The sequence below is a fragment of the Solanum lycopersicum genome, chromosome 4, assembly GCF_036512215.1.
Source record: "Solanum lycopersicum chromosome 4, SLM_r2.1".
Lineage (NCBI taxonomy): Eukaryota > Viridiplantae > Streptophyta > Magnoliopsida > Solanales > Solanaceae > Solanum > Solanum lycopersicum.
The window spans coordinates 62,069,536-62,087,098 of NC_090803.1; the positions used below are offsets into that span (position 1 = coordinate 62,069,536).

The 17,563-nt window shown below is 35.2% G+C and overlaps 3 protein-coding genes and 1 non-coding gene across 4 annotated transcripts; 1 reads left to right on the forward strand and 3 right to left on the reverse strand.

Annotated features, from left to right (window-relative positions):
• The first annotated feature begins 2,765 nt into the window (after window positions 1–2,765).
• On the forward strand, window positions 2,766–6,211 carry LOC101256969 (uncharacterized). Its single transcript, XM_004237871.5, has 5 exons — window positions 2,766–3,066; window positions 3,247–3,672; window positions 3,777–5,169; window positions 5,269–5,415; window positions 5,540–6,211. The coding sequence occupies exons 2-5, from the start codon at window positions 3,616–3,618 to the stop codon at window positions 6,013–6,015; spliced, it is 2,073 nt and encodes a 690-aa protein (XP_004237919.1). The 5' UTR covers window positions 2,766–3,066; window positions 3,247–3,615; the 3' UTR covers window positions 6,016–6,211.
• A 1,825-nt stretch (window positions 6,212–8,036) lies between these two features.
• On the reverse strand, window positions 8,037–9,836 carry LOC101257259 (protein WHAT'S THIS FACTOR 1 homolog, chloroplastic). The gene has a single exon (XM_004237872.5). It carries the CDS (start codon window positions 9,611–9,613, stop codon window positions 8,384–8,386), a length of 1,230 nt encoding a protein of 409 aa, XP_004237920.1. The 5' UTR covers window positions 9,614–9,836; the 3' UTR covers window positions 8,037–8,383.
• TRNAY-GUA (transfer RNA tyrosine (anticodon GUA)) lies at window positions 9,721–9,807 on the reverse strand. Its single transcript is given in 2 exon segments — window positions 9,721–9,756; window positions 9,771–9,807. It is a non-coding gene; the product is annotated as a tRNA-Tyr (tRNA).
• A 430-nt stretch (window positions 9,837–10,266) lies between the features above and the next one.
• LOC101257558 (probable pectin methyltransferase QUA2) lies at window positions 10,267–17,361 on the reverse strand. Its single transcript, XM_010321877.4, has 9 exons — window positions 16,835–17,361; window positions 15,598–16,324; window positions 15,376–15,508; window positions 14,737–14,977; window positions 13,421–13,646; window positions 13,118–13,293; window positions 12,707–13,010; window positions 11,556–11,694; window positions 10,267–10,819 (listed from the first exon to the last, which is right to left on the reverse strand). The coding sequence occupies exons 2-9, from the start codon at window positions 16,314–16,316 to the stop codon at window positions 10,664–10,666; spliced, it is 2,094 nt and encodes a 697-aa protein (XP_010320179.1). The 5' UTR covers window positions 16,317–16,324; window positions 16,835–17,361; the 3' UTR covers window positions 10,267–10,663.
• Between the last annotated feature and the right edge of the window lie 202 nt (window positions 17,362–17,563).

Genomic DNA, 17,563 nt, shown 5'->3' on the forward strand with positions numbered 1-17,563 from the left:
CGAATCCGATATTTTTTTGAGTGGGACTTTTCCTCTGTGTATGTAAAATTATTATTAAATAATTAATAAATATTGAATTCATAGTATTTAATTGAATTATTTAAAAATCGAATTATATAAGTAGCATACAACCAGGGGCAGATTTAAGCATATCGAAGGTCCTTTCATTTAAAACCTATCTACCCACTTTTAATTTAATCAAAGTTTGATAATTTTTTTTTAATTTTTAATTTTTAAAATTAATATAAAACTCAAACTCTATCGATTAGAATTATAGTTCTAGTATAATTCATTTAAAATCTAACAACTTTTTTTACATTTAGCATTAATATAAAAACTCAAAATCTCTTTTATCAATTACAATTATAGTTACATAAGAATTGTGTTGCCTTAAATCCGTGTATTTATATATTTTGATTTCTGAGTTTGTTCAATTTTCTTTGTTATTCTTTTTCATCAATATTATTATTCGGCATCTTAAATCTTCAATTCAGGTTAGTATTTTTTTGGTATTTTTATTTTTTTATTACGTGTTTGAATTTTTATTTTATTTGTTCATAATAAAATAAAATCTCACTTCAATTCATTCGAAATCTAACAATTCTTTTTATTTTTAGAATTAATATAGAATTCAAAATCACTTTTGTCAATTAGAATTATAATTATATACTTTTGAGTTCGTTGTTTTCTTTCTGTTCTTTTCTCCGTGAATTTTTCATCAATCATTCTTATTCGGCGTCTTGAATTTCCAAGTCAGGTTAGTATTTTTTGCTATTCTATTTTTTTCTAATATGAGCTTGAATTTTTATTTTATTTATTTCTAATAACAGCTTTATTTTTTTTACTATCCACTTATTACAATAAAATATAAAATATAAAATATAAAATATAAAATAAAATATAAAATAATTTAGAGGCCTAAAACAAAACTTTCATTGATTTTCTTCCTAAGCCATTTTTGTCCTTAACAGTGATACCGTCTAAGCCACTGCATGCAACGTATCATGTCCATGCATTAACTCAATTACATTTATCTTTTCTTTTTTTGGTAAATAGAACTTTCATTAGTTACTAATGAATTTTGAATTTATAATTTTTTTAAAAATACAATAAATATTGAATGATACATTAAGGCATAATGAAACCATCAAATCAACTATACTTACGAATGTTTGCAAGTATATATAATTCTTCTTGTAAGAATTCATGCCTGATGCAAGTAATATTTAATTTATCATACTCATAAAAAAAATTGTTTGTAATTGGACTATTTTAAAGTTGAATTATATTAATTATAAGTGCATGACCCATGAGTATATACATGTTAAAAGAAGTCAAAGAAAGAAATCATCTGGATTTTTGTACAAAAAAAAAGTCATTAAATATTAGACTTTGAATTTGTATAGCCACGTAAATAAAATAGTATACTCCTCTTACAACTAAATATTAAACAAACTGAATATTCTACTAATTTAATTATTAATTATTAGATTACTTCTACAAGACTATAACTAACAATATTTATTTTAATGTAACAACTTGGTGCTGATTAACTAACAAAAAATTTACTGATGTTAATAACTAATAAGGGTGGTTGGATACAATTGAATAAAGTAGGTAATATTTAAGGAGAGTGGGACAAACATAATTAAATATTTACGTTATCATTTGCCAGCAGATAACAAATTTAAGAAATCATTATGTTATTAAAGATACTGGACCACAATTTTATAGTTTTATATAAGACTTTGAGTTTAACAATATATTAACCAAATGTATTTTTATCTTATATTTAAAGCAATAATTATTTTTGGATATTTTTTTTTGATATTAAAACTACTCTTATTTTAGAACGGGTAGAATACTTTTTAAAAGCAATAATTCCAAGCTAAATGTTTTCCTCTTTTTAAGGAAAAAGAAACCATGTTTAATGAAAGTCGTTTTTCATCTAACCTGAACACAAACGAAAAAAAAATAATCCAAAATATATTATTTTTTCGATTTTGACTTGATATAATGTTTTTTTAAAAAAGTTTTAGGGCCTGTTTGGTTTGATTTTTGACTCATGACTTATAAGCGAAAAGTCCTAAGTTAGAATTTCTGGCTTTTGACTTATTTTTGTTATTTTGGCTTTAAAATAAGTGTTTATAAGTATTTTTTTAACTTTAAACATAGACTTCAAAACTGTTTAAAATTTATTTTGACTTAAAAGCACCTAAAATAAATCTATCCCAACAAACACTTGAAATTTACCATTTTCCAAGGAAATATGAAATTCAAGAAATTAAAAAATATAAAAGTTAAAAAAATGAAATCTTAATTTTAGGATATTTTAAATATATTAAAATAATTTTATATTTTAAATTTTATTATCTTTTATTATATCATAAAAATTATTAAAATTATATATATATGACGAATAAATTAAAATTAACAAGAAATATTTTATTTAAAGAGCCTTTTCTTTTATTAAAAGAAAAATTCTATCTACCATCACAGCCTTTATTGAAGCTACAATTGTATTCAAATCGGATACAAAATCCATTAAAATGACAATTTATATCTGATATTCATAGCCTTCCTCTGATTATATTCAAATCAGATACAAAATGACAATTTATATCCGATATTCATATCCTCTACGAAAACTCTGATTATATTCAAATACATCAAATTGATATTTTAAATAGAATTTTCGCCATATTTAGGGTTTGAAGTCGATTTAGAAAAGTATTTATTATATGCTACAAACAACAGCATGTTGTGTGGCCGCAGGTGATGGTTGTCTCAGTCCGTGTATTTTGCGCGTACATATATATCGCTCTTTTGTATTAAAATTTATATTGCTATTTCTGGTCTCTTCTAACATCGCCTTTTCCTTCTCAAATCACAAAATACCGCTATTCTCTTCTTGACTTCTTTTATCAAAAGACTCATTCTTTACTGCTAAATTGGAACCCCATTTCTTGATTCTTCTCGGATTTATCGGCAGCAGATATATTCTCTTCTGATTTTTATTTTTTTTACCTCAAAGTCACAGCCTGGCTTACTCTTTCTTTTTCAGAGGTACAATTTTGATTGACAACATCTATGTATTCTGCTTGTAATGTACGCAGAAGTTTCTAAACTTTATAAAGATTCCAGCTTTTTTGTATTTACTTTCAGATTTTCCAAGATTGTGGTAAGGATCTGTAGTTAGTTTTGGAATTCTAATGGGTGTTTTTTATTTTGTGCGTGTGTGAGCAGGGGATTGATTTTTGGTGAGGCTTCTGGAGAGAAGCAGCAGTAGTTAACACTCTGGCCAACACTCCAGTGAAGGGCTCAACCCCTTGTGAATGGGATAGGGTTGAGGCTAGGAGGAGGATATTTATTGGAGTTTCACTTTTAACTTACCTTTCTTCATCTCCATATTTGTCAAATTGGGCTCTTTCATTGCTTTGGCGTTTGCCTATTGATTACGGCTAATTTGACATCTTTTTGAGATTTTTTGCTTGTTTGTTTGATATGTGAATTGGGAAGTTTCAAAGATCAAAACTTTTTTTTTGCGTGTGTGTGGGGTTGAGAGGAGGAGCTAAGAGATTGAAGGAAAGGATTTGATTTGTAGCAGTGAAAGATATGGCAATTTGCAATTGCTTTTCTGGTCCAGTAGGGAGGAGAAGCAAGAAAGATAAGGTGTGTGTTTCAATTTTCAATACAGCCCTGCCTTCCTTTAATTTGAACATGCATGTCAAAGTTTAGTAAGTTTTGAGCTTATTCTGTATGTTTTCTTGATTTAGGGGGAGAAGGGAGCTAAAAAAACTGCTGATGTGGTTGTAGTGGTTGAAGGTTCTGTAAACTCTAGTACGAAAACAGATGACTCGAAATCGTCTTCCTTTGTTGTTCCTTTATCTTTTGGGAGTTCTAGGAGCAATGTTAAGGTGATGAATCATGACAGTCCTGTTAAGGGAGATACAAAAGAGGTGGCTAATCATGACAGTCCTATTAGGGGAGATACAAAAGAGGTGGCTAATCATGACAGTCCTGTTAGGGGAGATACAGAAGAGGTGGCTAATCATGGAAGTCCTGTCAAGGGAGATGTAGAAGAGGTGGCTTATGAAGGGGAAGATGAGCATGATGAAAGCTTGTCAATGAAAAGGGATAACTCTGATTTCGATCTTCAAGCACGCGGTCGTAGCTCAGGGGGAGAATATGATCAATCATTCGATGAAGGGATTCGTCGTAATTGTTCATTTGGAAGTGAAATGAATGAACAGGATCATAACAAATCTGAGAAAGATGCAGAGGTTGTGAAAAGTGGACACATCAGTGATCCGGGGTTTGGTAAAGTAGAATCTTGGGCTTCTCCGAAGCTGCAACGCTCTTGCTCCGATTTAGCAATGAGGGATATGGTGAATAAATTGAGTGAGCAGCTATCACTCTCAAAGACCAAATCTTTTGATGAAATGCGGAGACTAGCTGAGAAGATGACTTTAGGAAGTCCAGCTTCTGTGTTAACGCATCGCAGTGCTGACAAAGTTATGTTGAAGAAACATTCTTCAAGCCAACTCCTACCATCCAGAAATAGAAAATTGTGGTGGAAACTGTTCCTATGGAGCCATAGGAACGTGCAAGGAACAGGTGGTATCCAACAACTACCAATCCTTGCTAAGACTGCTCTAAACCAGCAGGGTGGGTACTCCTCGGACACACTAGAACTAGGGAAAGCCATGGACTCGAGCAACTTGGGATCTCCTGGTTCGTTCATTGCAGAATCCTTGAACAAAGGGCGGAATGACAAGGGCAAGGAGGTTTTGGATGGATTCCGAGGAGTAAGCGGATTTTGGCCACAGAACCAGTGGGTTGCTTTCCCTGAAGAATCCTCTAGGTTTATGAGAATCAATGAATGGGTGAATGAACTTCCCAGTCATCCACCATGCTTAATTGATGAACATGATCATGTTGAAGATGAGGTTGATATCTCGCCTTCGCCCGATGCTGGTAAATCACCTCTCATTAGCCCATACCCAAATATGAATGTCCCAGAAGAGGTTGCACATGCTAATACAGTCATCCGATCTCTTAATTCTTCCTCAACGGTTGCTCACATCGCGAGCGCTGGTCTGAAAGTTATCCCTGCTATATCACACTTATGTAGCCTTCGATCTGTCAATCTATCAGGCAACTTTATAGGTATGTAAACAAAGGACAACTTGTACTAGACTAATTTAGACTAAAGGAAATGGTCATAGAGCCCCATTAACATAATTTATGTTTCCTTGGACAATGCAGTTCAAATAACTCCGGGATCACTACCAAAGGGTCTTCATGTTCTCAATTTATCAAGGAACAAGATCCACACAATTGAAGGACTGAGGGAATTGACACGTCTGCGCTTGCTTGACCTAAGTTACAACAGAATCTCTCGAATTGGACAAGGTATGTGGCTTCCTTAGACCTTCCACTAAAGATAAACTATATCGTCTAGTGACTCACAAATATCCGAGTTTTATATCCTTAAACAACCTCCTGAATATGTGAATTTGTCTTCAAATTGCATCAGGTTTGTCGAATTGTACTCTCATCAAAGAGCTCTACCTCGCTGGTAACAAAATAAGTGATATTGAAGGGCTGCACAGACTTCTAAAGCTGACTGTTCTAGACTTGAGTTTCAACAAGATAACAACTACTAAAGCGCTTGGTCAGCTTGTGGCAAACTACAATTCTCTTCTGGCTCTAAATCTATTGGGAAATCCAATTCAGATCAATATAAGTGATGACCAACTGCGAAAGGCAGCTTGCAGCCTGCTCCCAAAACTTGCCTACCTGAACAAGCAGCCAATTAATTCCCAAAAGGCACGGGATGTAGGAACAGAAGCTGTTGCAAAAGCAGCACTGGGCAGTAGCACTCGGGGCACTCATAGAAGAGCAACCAGGAAGGTAAGCACTGGATCTTCTTCATCTGCAAGCGTGCATAGGAGCAGCGCAGGTGTTTCTCAAAAGAGCAGGCATAGGCTAAGAAGCCGAACTCAACTTTAGTCTTCCACGGCCTTGATCTATCTGCTAGGGAGTGGTTTAGGCGTTCATGTTAAAAGTTGTGGAGGTTCTTCCTCATTCTGTAAAATCTGTTTGAGAGCAAGGTAGTTATGGCTTTCTATGATTGTTCAAATTTGGCATGTTTATTGATTTGGACCTTAATAAATGAATTCCTATTCTGCTTCTGATTGATATTGAATTTTGTGTTAGATCTTTTTGGTTTTCTATGAAGTAATACAACTATCAGTAACCTGCTTTTTTCACTCATTCGCATGTAAAGTACACTTCTGGGGAGTATCTTGCTGATAGATTGTGAGGAAAGCAATAATATCTATGTTAGAAATGCATCATAGACATAAGCTGTCCAAAGCTGTGATGTTTTGCTCCTTAGGGGATTGGTTGTAATTGAAAATGTGAAGTTAAAGTTTTTGATTAATCCATTCCAATTTCTTTTTTCAGTTTAACCTCGAATTGCTCGCTTCATTCTTAGAGCTCAAGTACAAAAAATCTTCAGCACAAGACAAGTCAAGAAGGTCTCTATAACAAGTACAACATTTTTTTTTCTGTAGGATAACAAGGTCCAATGATGAATTTAACAATTCAGGAGCCCCTGACTACAAGGACCCATAAGGTCGCTATAACATTCTTTTTTGACACGATAACAAGGTCCAACGATGACGAGGCTTAGACGGCCCCTGACCCCTTCTTATATTGGGGGACTTTGCTCCCAGTAGTAAGCTGGCCAGCTAATAGAAAACACTATATACCAAAACAGTAGTAAATTTGAGGTTTAGCAGCTGAAGTTCAATTATTAAGGGAGAGACAATCATTTATTTTATGATGAAAAAGGGGAAAAAAGAAGAATCTTTGACTTAAAGAGGAAGAGACAATCCAAAAGATGCATTGTAAAAGAGGCGTAAATAACGTCAAAATCTCAAGGGTCGATATTTTATTTTTATGTTAGAGCCACAGAAGCAATGATTCTTGGAGTCATTAAATTTCCAACTTTTTGTGGACTGTTTGTTTCAACGATAACCACTAAAAAGAAGACGTACTACTGTATTAGATTGGAAAGTATAACAACTTCTTGACAAAATTGACAACTCATTAGTCATATGGAAATCATCACCAGACTGATAAATCATATGCTTTAATCTTTAAAGATGTGTTTTGTTTAAGACCACACCATCTGTTTTTAGAATATTTAAGAGAGCTAAGCAGTAGTGTTAATTCTGTCTATTTTTGGGCTATCCTTTTCCACTGAAAGAACAAATTAAACAAAAAATACCCACTAATTTTGACAGGTGAAATAACCAGAATCTTTATTTAACACATATCGGCTATCGCCATTTCCTTGAGCTTGGACCAATTGATTTTGTAGTCCTTCACAAATCCGTATTTAGTTTTACACATAAGAAATCTGAAAATAACAGACGAGATCCGGAAAAATCAAGTCTTTTAGTATTCAAATTGACATGGAAGACTGTTTCCTCAAGCTTAAGCTTTGGCTTTATAGCAATAACAAGGGCACTGAATTCCCAATAGTTGGTTGTCGTTGATTGATGTATATCTTTGTAAAAAAAAAAAGTGAAATTATTACTTAGATGTTATGTTGTTAGGACTCTACGCAAGTGTTGCTATCGGATCTCCAAGAATCTAACAATTTTGGAGAATTTGACACGACCCCATCGACATTTTTGAAAAGCCTGAGTAGCATAGGTTAGATGTGTAGATAATTTAAGAAGAGGGATATGATAAATTGATTGAACCACCATAATACAAAGACAAAAGAGGTCAATCCTAGGTTTGTCATCGAAGGTTAGGAAGGCCTAATAAAGGACAGTTTTATTTTCTTTGATACATCTTATTTTCTGTCTCTTCAAATAATGGTAGTGCCAAAACCAACTAGTGCACAAAGTTCACAAAATATGCATATCATACAGTTTTATTTTCTACTCATGGAAGTCATGGTTAAACTAAGGCTTAATACACAGCCAGCTCCTTAAACTTGAAGAATTATTTCATTTAGACGCCCAAACTAAGTCTTGTTTCGATTAAATCAAACTTCTCAAATAATAGTAGGATACTCAATATTATCTTACATTGTGAATGCAGTAGTGCTCTACATTTCGAAGATGACAAGAGTACAGGCATGATAAAAATTTACAGCTGAAAACAATAGGCAGCAGGAAAATGGTAAATGAGTGTTTGAAACAACTCTAGGTACCTCAAGACTTGTGTTGCTTTGATATATAATATAGGTGGATGAGGTCCACCATAATTCTTCTTCTGCATTCTTCGAGTAAATTCTGCTCTACGACGCTCCATCATCACCATAAGTTACACTAGACGTTAAAGCTAATTCAACCTTTCATGTTTCATAGGCATCACTGCTTGGCTTCACTACTTTCATGTCTGCATATCTATGAAGTTTCTCATTGAACAGCACCTGCGGATCCTTATTTAGCAAAACCCCGTCTTCTCCATAAGCATCCTTAAGAAACACAGACCAATTCATTTCTGTACCAGCCAAGTAAAATGTCCGAGGCTGTTTCAAGAGCATCTGATAAGTATGCTTCGTAAGACAAAACTCCTCCTTGAACTCCACAATGTTGTGTATATAAGCTCTCTTTTCCAATGTCAAGCTCAAGAACTCATGAATCAATCCCACCCTAAACTTCTCCGCCTCCACCGTCCACAAATCCAGCTTACTCCCATCAGAATAAGGCGAAACCAATGGCAACGTATACAACAAATTCAACTTCCTCTCATCACCTTCATCCAAATCCAATGCCTTCCCATGTTTTATCGGAAACTTAAACGCCTTCTTCACCTTATCCTCATCAACCATATACTCCTTCTCCAATGCGCTCACCGCCAATGTAGGATCCCAATTCACAAGCTCAATTACCCTTTTCCCATCTTCCTCAACAACCACCTTAAAATAATCCTCATACTTTCTTATCCTATCCCTGAAATCTTCAGGTATACCAAATAAAAGCCTATTATGATAAATTTTACTCAAAGCAATTCTCTTATCTTTCGACATCATTAACAATTTCCTAACTACACTAACCCTATCACTTTCCATTTCATTCATAACTTTACCCTCCTCATCCAACAATTGTTCCATCAAATCAGTAAACCCAATCCACATCTTACCATCATCATGCCGATAAATTTCGAAAATTGAAGGGTGTCGTTGGAGGGATCGGACAACTTTCCGGCCACGAGGGAACCCCAGCTGCTGGTGGAGTTTTCCGGCATCGTCAAGGGGAAGTACATGATGGGGTTGTTTGGAGAGGAATTCTTTAGTTTTAGTAAGAAATCTGAAATGGGTATCACGAAAAAGAATGTTTTCGAAATGGGGATTGATATTTGGTTGAGTTTGAACCAATTTGGTACGTGGGGATTCCTTTTTCTTTCGCTTCTTGCGGAATTTCTTTGGGATTTTTGTGACGAGGAAGGAAGTGGAAAATTGTCTGAAGTGGGCAGTGAATTGAGAGAAAGTTGAGTTAGGGTTTAAGGAGAAATGTTGTGAAGGTTTTGAATTTGAAGAAATGGCGGTGGATTTGGTCCAAAAGAGACGCCAAACTGTCATTTTTTGTATCGTTTAGTTTGTGATTTTTCTGGTTTTTGAGGTGTAGGGTTTAAGAATGCCAAAAAGGGAGAAAAATGAAGAAGAAAGAGATGACTGTTAAGAAAAACTCCGACCTGCCGGATTCGAACCAGCGACCTAAGGATTGCTATGAAGCACACTACAGTCCTCCGCTCTACCAACTGAGCTAAGGTCGGTTCTTATTTCACAGTGGAGGCATTAGTAATTTATTACAAAACATTATTTAAAAATGATTTGTATATAGTCTAGACAAATACCATGAGGCAGAGTAAAACCAAAGTATATCCCATTACTAAGACGATGTCCGGTTGATCATTTCAGTATATAATCTAGACAACTACTATGAGACAGACTAAAAGTTAAGGTATGGAGATGGTGGGAATAGCCGAATAGGGGATATAGAATAAGAGGTCGGAGGTGTGTTGGAAGATGAATATACAATTAGTCTAGAACGTTCTTTGTTTTCTAGTCATTTTTAAGAAACTTATTTTGTTGAAAAGAATATTTTTCGTAAAAATATGAGAAAATTGAAAAACATTTTACCAAAGGTTAAAACAATTGGTCGAAAATGAAGTGGAATCAATTGCCAGATTATGAAGAATGAAGTATCAAAAAAGAGTCAAAAGCCAAAGCAATTGAGATAAGATACAGCAGCTAGGATTGCTGTTATTCTATAATACCTTCACAATTTCAATCAACATATTGTTTTTGCTTGTATAGTTATAAAATGAGACATCACAAGGAAAAAACTATAGCCCCTAAAACAATTCCCATTTGCAACTGTGCCTCAAATGTGTAATTACATGGCCCTATGTAAGCCTTACGGCTACATAGGAGTTGTGGTTTTGGTCCCTTTGCAGAACCATTCTGTTGTCTTCTCTTCTTGTGCTCTCTCTTGCTTTTCTGACTGTCCAAAAAATTTCGTTTTCGTTACCGCCATTTCTGTGTGAAATTTTTGCTGTTTAATAATTAATATGATCCAACAAACAAATGACTATTATCATCTACAAATCTTGAGATCCTTGCCAATTTTTAGCTAGCTTGTCTTCTTGAAAATGGTTTCTGGCAAATTAGTAGCTTCTCATCACTGCTTTCTACCTCTATAACTCTCGCGTCCCATTTCAACCGTGCTGCATGAGATCTTGCTAATTCAATAAGAGGGACAGTGTCGCGTAAAATCACCCAGCCCTGCAGCATGCAGATAACGGTTAACAAAAGAGACGAAGAAAAAGAAGTTGCGTTACTCAGCATTCAGGTACATTAAAAACAGCTGAAAGTGGGTCTACGTGTTTTGGCATACAAGATCAAAGGGTAAATGGTGGCATGTTGAGGTAGAAACGATAAGACATGCCATAAGTACGTATAGTATTCAGGTTGCAAAGAGCGAATATAAACACCATTATAACTTGTACGAACTAATTCAAAGTGGGAATCCTGTGCTCTTGAGTGGGAGGAAGAAAAGGATGCTTATAACAAAGGACGAGAAGGAAAAAGGAGGAGAAACTAGTGATAGAAAAGGATGAACTAAGACGAAGAGCTATTGGAGGGGGCATTATATGCTGCATCATTACACCACTATGTTCTGTACTTATGGAGCCCACTTCAATGCCTCTCTAGCTAAGAAAAAAGACTTCTCAGTATACCCACTAATGGGAGTGGAAAACAGGAGAAGCTGAATCACACAACTCCTTTTGCGACCAAAATCCCACCAAGACTTTAAAGACCTGCCTCTGATTCCCAGAACAACATTTTGGTTGCTGGTAAAAAAGAAGTGGATGAATCATGATAGAGTTTTTATAGTTCTAGTCTTATTGCACCATTATATACATTAGAGCTTGAAAATTCACTACTTGTTGACTATCAAGAACTCCATCTAACTGCCGCATAGTTACAAAATGAGAAGTGTAGCAACAAATATACATACCTCCGGACGAAGAACACGATCCATCTCAATAAACAGGTCAAACATCGGGCATCTGATATGTTGGCCGAATTCCATTGACAGAAGTCCATTAGCATGTACCAGATCATAAGTTCTTGGATATGTTGGAAATGCCTCACACCTGCAAAGGAAATAGAAAGCAAAATTAGTCACAGAATCCACCTAAAAGAAATTAAATAAACAAATAAAACGAAGTTGTTTTGATAAAGTTTATGAATCAAGATGAACTGCTTTTATGTGACTTGCAATCAACCTTTTTTCTTTAAGTCAACATTTTCATTACTGAAAACAAGTCGATGTTGAAAGCATTTAGAAGTTGGTCCAAGTGTACTAACACGAGTCATCTACAAGCATGTATGATTCTTGCCAACTATCAATACAATACAGTATTCTCTTAACACCAGAAATACAATTGATCAAGCACAAACCAGTGCCCAAAAGTTCCTTCGAGTGGATAAAATGAAGATCCCAGAAAGTCAATAGAAGTGCTAGAGTTTAGATTGGCAAACATGTTACTCAGTTATCAGTACTTTGCTCCTTATTTATGATATACATGCTCCCTCTTCATCTCAATCACAAAAAATGAGTTACTAGTGAGCATAAACGTCTCCAGCTTTTAAGTGTTAAAATCCAAAGCTAAAAAATTTATTTCATGTAAATAAGGGCAAAGAAATTCTGCGGAAAGATGCTGTCTTGGTGAAGGAAATCTAGTCACTGAACCTAGTTACAACTTACAATCATATAGATCGTGGAACCAATGAGCAATTATGGATCTAGAACACAATATATGGGTTCACGGAAACACAATAGCTTTTGCACAAAACCATGGATATATATTAAGAAATCCACTAAATATTTATAAATATTTGACTGTGAACTCAATTTTATCGTATATTAATTTGAGATCATTATAAGAACCCATAAACTTCAAATTTTGTATCCACATCTGCCAACAGGTTGTGAAAAGTGAAAAGTGTTGTTCAACCAAATAATATGACTTGTGAGGTATGACAATTATTAGAAGATTTATGCATCTAGCGTTCTTTATCATGTAAACTAGAAAATGTTGCATGTTTTAAGACTTTATACTTATCCAGTGGATTCCTTCACTAGAGAAAGAGAAGAGAAATTACCAATCATGCAAAACACCAACGAATCCCCTGTCGAGAATTAGGGGAAGATAGTTAGGCCCACTAGTGGGGATAACATTCATGACCCACACTGACTTTCTAGCATCCAGTAGAGCAGCATTCAAACCACCAAAATGGGCATTCATGTCCAGCACATTTCTAAGCATATTATAGGGAGGAGAAGGATCATCATCACCAGGTCTCTTCGGGTGATCGGAAAATATTAAAGGTGAAAGAAGTGACCAATAATTGTTAACTGCTGAATTCCAGTTAAGGGAATCCTCAGCAAGAGCTTCAGATAACAAACCTAATAAAACACAGAGCACTATCATTAGATGTTCAGAGGAAACTAAATAACATCATGTAACAAAGTGTTCCACATTTAAAACTTTTGAAATGAGGATGCCCCATTACCATGAATCTTAAGTTCGCTGGAGTTTAATTTGGCCCTAGAAGGCCACTTTGTCCTTTCTTCAATAGGAATCCATCGGCGGCTTTGGGTTCCAGCAATGCATGCTTGTAGAGGTCGATAATACGGGGATTCAATGTCCTGTCCTTTACTGCAGATGGAAGGCCCAACACCTGGTCTCCTGTAAATAGAGGCAACTCTTTATAGTCACACAATCATTGCTTACATGCCACTTGATCAAAGATATAACCTATTAAGGGTCGGGAAATAAAAATTGAAATGATGATAAGTGCACATGGTCTGCACACCTTGCAAAATAACATTTCTTTAAACTTGTCTTTTTCCATACAGCAGTTTCATCTTGTTGGGCTAACAGCTTCCAGCACATACTTTCAGCAAAATTCTGGACAAAGTTCCATTTTTTGAGGCTCACTTTGTTGCGGACGGAGCGCTGAGTATTCGTAATAGTTGAAGTCCAGACAAAATATCCACCAGGCCTTAACAATCGGTCGACTTCAACAAGAAAAATACCATCTGCACCACAATTCAGATATTATTATGGCCTCAATAAATGATAGTATACAAGATTTAACATGTACGTTAGTTATACAAAGCAGAATCACAATAGTGTTGAACTTACGGAAAGCATCCCAATAGGAAGAAACTATGGAGCTAATAACTACTAAAGTGCTAGTTATTAGCTGATCCTAATAGGAAAGAGAAGTGTTGCATCCAAGGGCCAAGGATATGGAGCATGGTCAATGAAGTGGGAGGAGAACCATGAGCTCTTGGGTTCAAATCAAAGCAGAGGCAATAAAAACACACTAGGTGATTTCAATTCTTACCATCAAGTAATAGTTATTAGCAGTTCCAAAGAGGGAAGAGAGTTGCACCCAAGGGCCAAGGATATGGACTGGTGGTCAATGAAGTGGGAGAAGAACCATGAGGTTTTGGGTTAAAATAAAAGTGGAGGCAAAAGAAAACACTAGGTAATTTCAATTCTTACCATCGATCTAAGCTTTGGTTGGCAGACTTAGCTGAGACCTGTGCTGGTAGGTCACAGGTATACAGTACAACAGTAGAGGTGTGACAAGTTGACCAGGACATCAGACATAAAAAAAAATAAAAAAATTTAAAGGTTGCACCAACTTCCCTCCCCTGAGATTTGTTAGTCTTCAGTGAATAGTGATCTAACATTTGAAAGAACCCGTATAAACTCAGTTCTTCCTGAACGTTTGTTACAAATGGAAGTATGAGAAACATACTGGACATCAAGATTACTTGTTATATGCTGATGTCTATGAACTTATGTCAGATCCCTTTTCTTCAGGATACAAGCAGAGGGAATGGCCTTGGAACTGCATCACAACTGATTTAAATCATTCAAGTATAGGAGCACAGTCATGTTGAGAAAAAAGACTACTTGTCAAGATTTCACTTGTTCCAATTAAAATCCCCTGATGCAACATCTTGTATGTTCCTAATTCCATGCATGAATTATGAAACATCACTTGGTAACTAATTCATATGAAAGTGAGACCTAAACAAGGTTCTACCCAAACTTTAAACTCCACTGTTAAACATTTGCAAGAATATTAACGAAGTACATAATTATGAAGAGTACCTTTCTGATCCCAGTCAACATGACATTCCGCACAATGTATCATATCAAAGGAAAGAGATGGATAAGGCAACTGCTTTGAATTAAATGATCCAATCATTGCGGGAAGACCTCTTTCAAGTGTCAGCTGAACTTGACTGCCAGAAGCTTCATAGTTCGCAACACACATGGTCAACAGTTGGCTAGAAAAGAGATGTGCCCCAAAACTGCCATAGCCACATCCAATATCCAAAATAGTTCGGACCTGAAAAGGAAGCAAAAGTATCAAGTAGTTAGAGTTTGATGCAACTTTAATGGCACCAGACAAAAAGGAAAATAGAACCAACATTTCCTAATCTGACAGAAGCAGTCCTTCAAGAGCAGAAGAGAAATCTAAACGAAAACTCAATGAGATATAGTTCTTGTAGAAGCTTTCTTAAGGACTACAGAAAAAATATACGTAAATAATATAAGTATATATCCAGATATGCATGCAGTAAGCAAAGGAAGGGAAACCATTGTTCACTGGTCAACAGAATTTTAGCACACGATGGTTTTTTAAATCAAGTAGCAGGATATGATAAGGAATTCTGAATACAAGGATGAACTCTGGAGCAGTGGAAGTACACCAGAAATCAGTCCCAACAATTAGAATATACTTACTCCAGCTCGTACAAAGTTTGATTCATTCCGCAGCCCAATCATTTCTGCTATTTGATGTGAGTAGTCTTCAATGCTGTCAAACATGGCAGAGTCTGACCGAAAGGAAATCTGCTCTTCTTCCAACATCATCAACCTAACATTACATGTTTTGAGGAGAAAAATAAGCAAAGAAGCAGATAATACAATCAAGTTAAGCAAAAGAAACTCGCATTTTACACTCACCTTTTTGTCATACTTCCAGAGGAGAGTACCTCTTGAGCAGTAATATTAACATTTGCATGCCAAATGACATCTCTACCGGTAGGCCACCTAAGAGGAATCTTGTAATTAACAGGGGGAAGTACCAAGCAATTTTGTCTTGAACCAGGTCCGCAATGGCGGTCAACCTCCTCACCTTTAGAAAGGCCCAAATCAAGATTTTCTGACACATTGAAACATGGAATAAAGTTCTCAGATTCAGGAGGACAGTACTCTATATCCTTCACATTTGTAGCACCAAGAGAGAGCTGTCCAATGTCTCTCAAATCCGATACTACTTGCTCCTGAAGCTGCCTGTATCCATGGTATATATGACCTCTCGACGAGGAAGTTATCGAAATTGTCCACCAAAAAGATCCAGTAAGGGCAAGAAGTATTATGACAACTAAGCTCAGCCTGATCAAAACCAAAGCATACTTGAGTCTATTTCTTCCTGTTCCAGGGCTAAATGGATCAGAAAGTAAGCCATTTTCACCCAAATTATGTTTTGAAGGAGAATTATCTGGAAACAGAATCCGGCAAAGGAATTTGGTAGGTGAATAAGTCAGATCACCAGGCGAGCGATTACGCTCCAAATCTTCCTTTTCTATTTTATCTTTCATTTGAGAGTCATCCCAGAAATCAGGGCCATTAACTGATAACCTCCCCCCACCTGACACACCTCTATGGAGTGGCCTTGACATGTTCCAACCTGATAATCCCCAAGCAGAACAAATTATAAAAAAGATAGTACCAAGAACAAAACTTTATTCACATAAATAAACAATAACTTGAATAAATAAACTCTATCTCAAGGAACAAGATCAAATCACACTTTTCCAACTAGATCCATGGACCCCCAAATAAACTTCACAACAGTATCACTTACAAAACAATCAAATACTACAACTTCAAGAAACATTTAAACAATAGCAGATACATTCAACTAAAACAATAAATGCTTATGCCATTATAAACAGTGTAAACAAGTTCTTTCCTTATCCACCAAGTAAAATATGAGATTTAGTTGAGTAGAAATGGAAGTAAAGTCAGTTCAGTATACTACACAAGCACAGAATTAAAAACCCAAAAAAAACCCCATTTCCCATTTTAGATCAATTCAATAAGTAGAACCCAAAAATGGAATCTTTTTGCAAAACCCACCAAGGAAAAAAAGAAAAGAAATAGTTACAATTTGCTAAAAAGGAAAGGTTTTGAATACCTTAAACCCAAAAATAAATGAAACCCAATTTCTTAATAGCAAAAAAGCTTTCAACTTTCTATCAAATTCCCACAAATCAAAGAATTCCCAGTCTTGTTCCTGAACTTGAGCTTCCACTCTTCTCTCACATTCGAAACAAATTTTGGATTGTTAAGAGAGAGAAAGAACAAAAATAAAATAGAGAGAGAAACAAAAGGGGTTGAGAATATAATGCAGTAGAAGTATGGATCCAATCACTACAGGTGCGCTCACCCGTGAAAACAAAAGAAAAAAAAAATCACTCTTTCAATCTTCTCTTCTTGGAAAGGCCTTTCATATATATATGAGGACTATGAAAAATAAAATAATTAATTTTTTTTAATTAATACGTTGTAGTAGTTAATAGTACTACTAATTAAATAATTAATTAAGAAGCTCTCTATTGTGAAATAGGTATACACATATTTCAGAGTGCAGTTAAAGTAGAGATAGAAAGTGATTAGTAGAGTAGAGAGAGTTCAAATAGCAACTGTAATTCTTCATTATTTAAAGATTTGTTGAAAGTGACGCAATTAAAAGGAACCGAGTCACTTACTCGTCTTTCTTAATTTTAATGAGTGGGATCACTAACTAATATTTTTCTTATTCTATCCGTTTATTTTTATTCGTCTGATTTGATGTAACATATTTAGATAGATAGTAACGATAAATTAAGATCTATAATTCTTATACTACATAGTACTCTTTTCA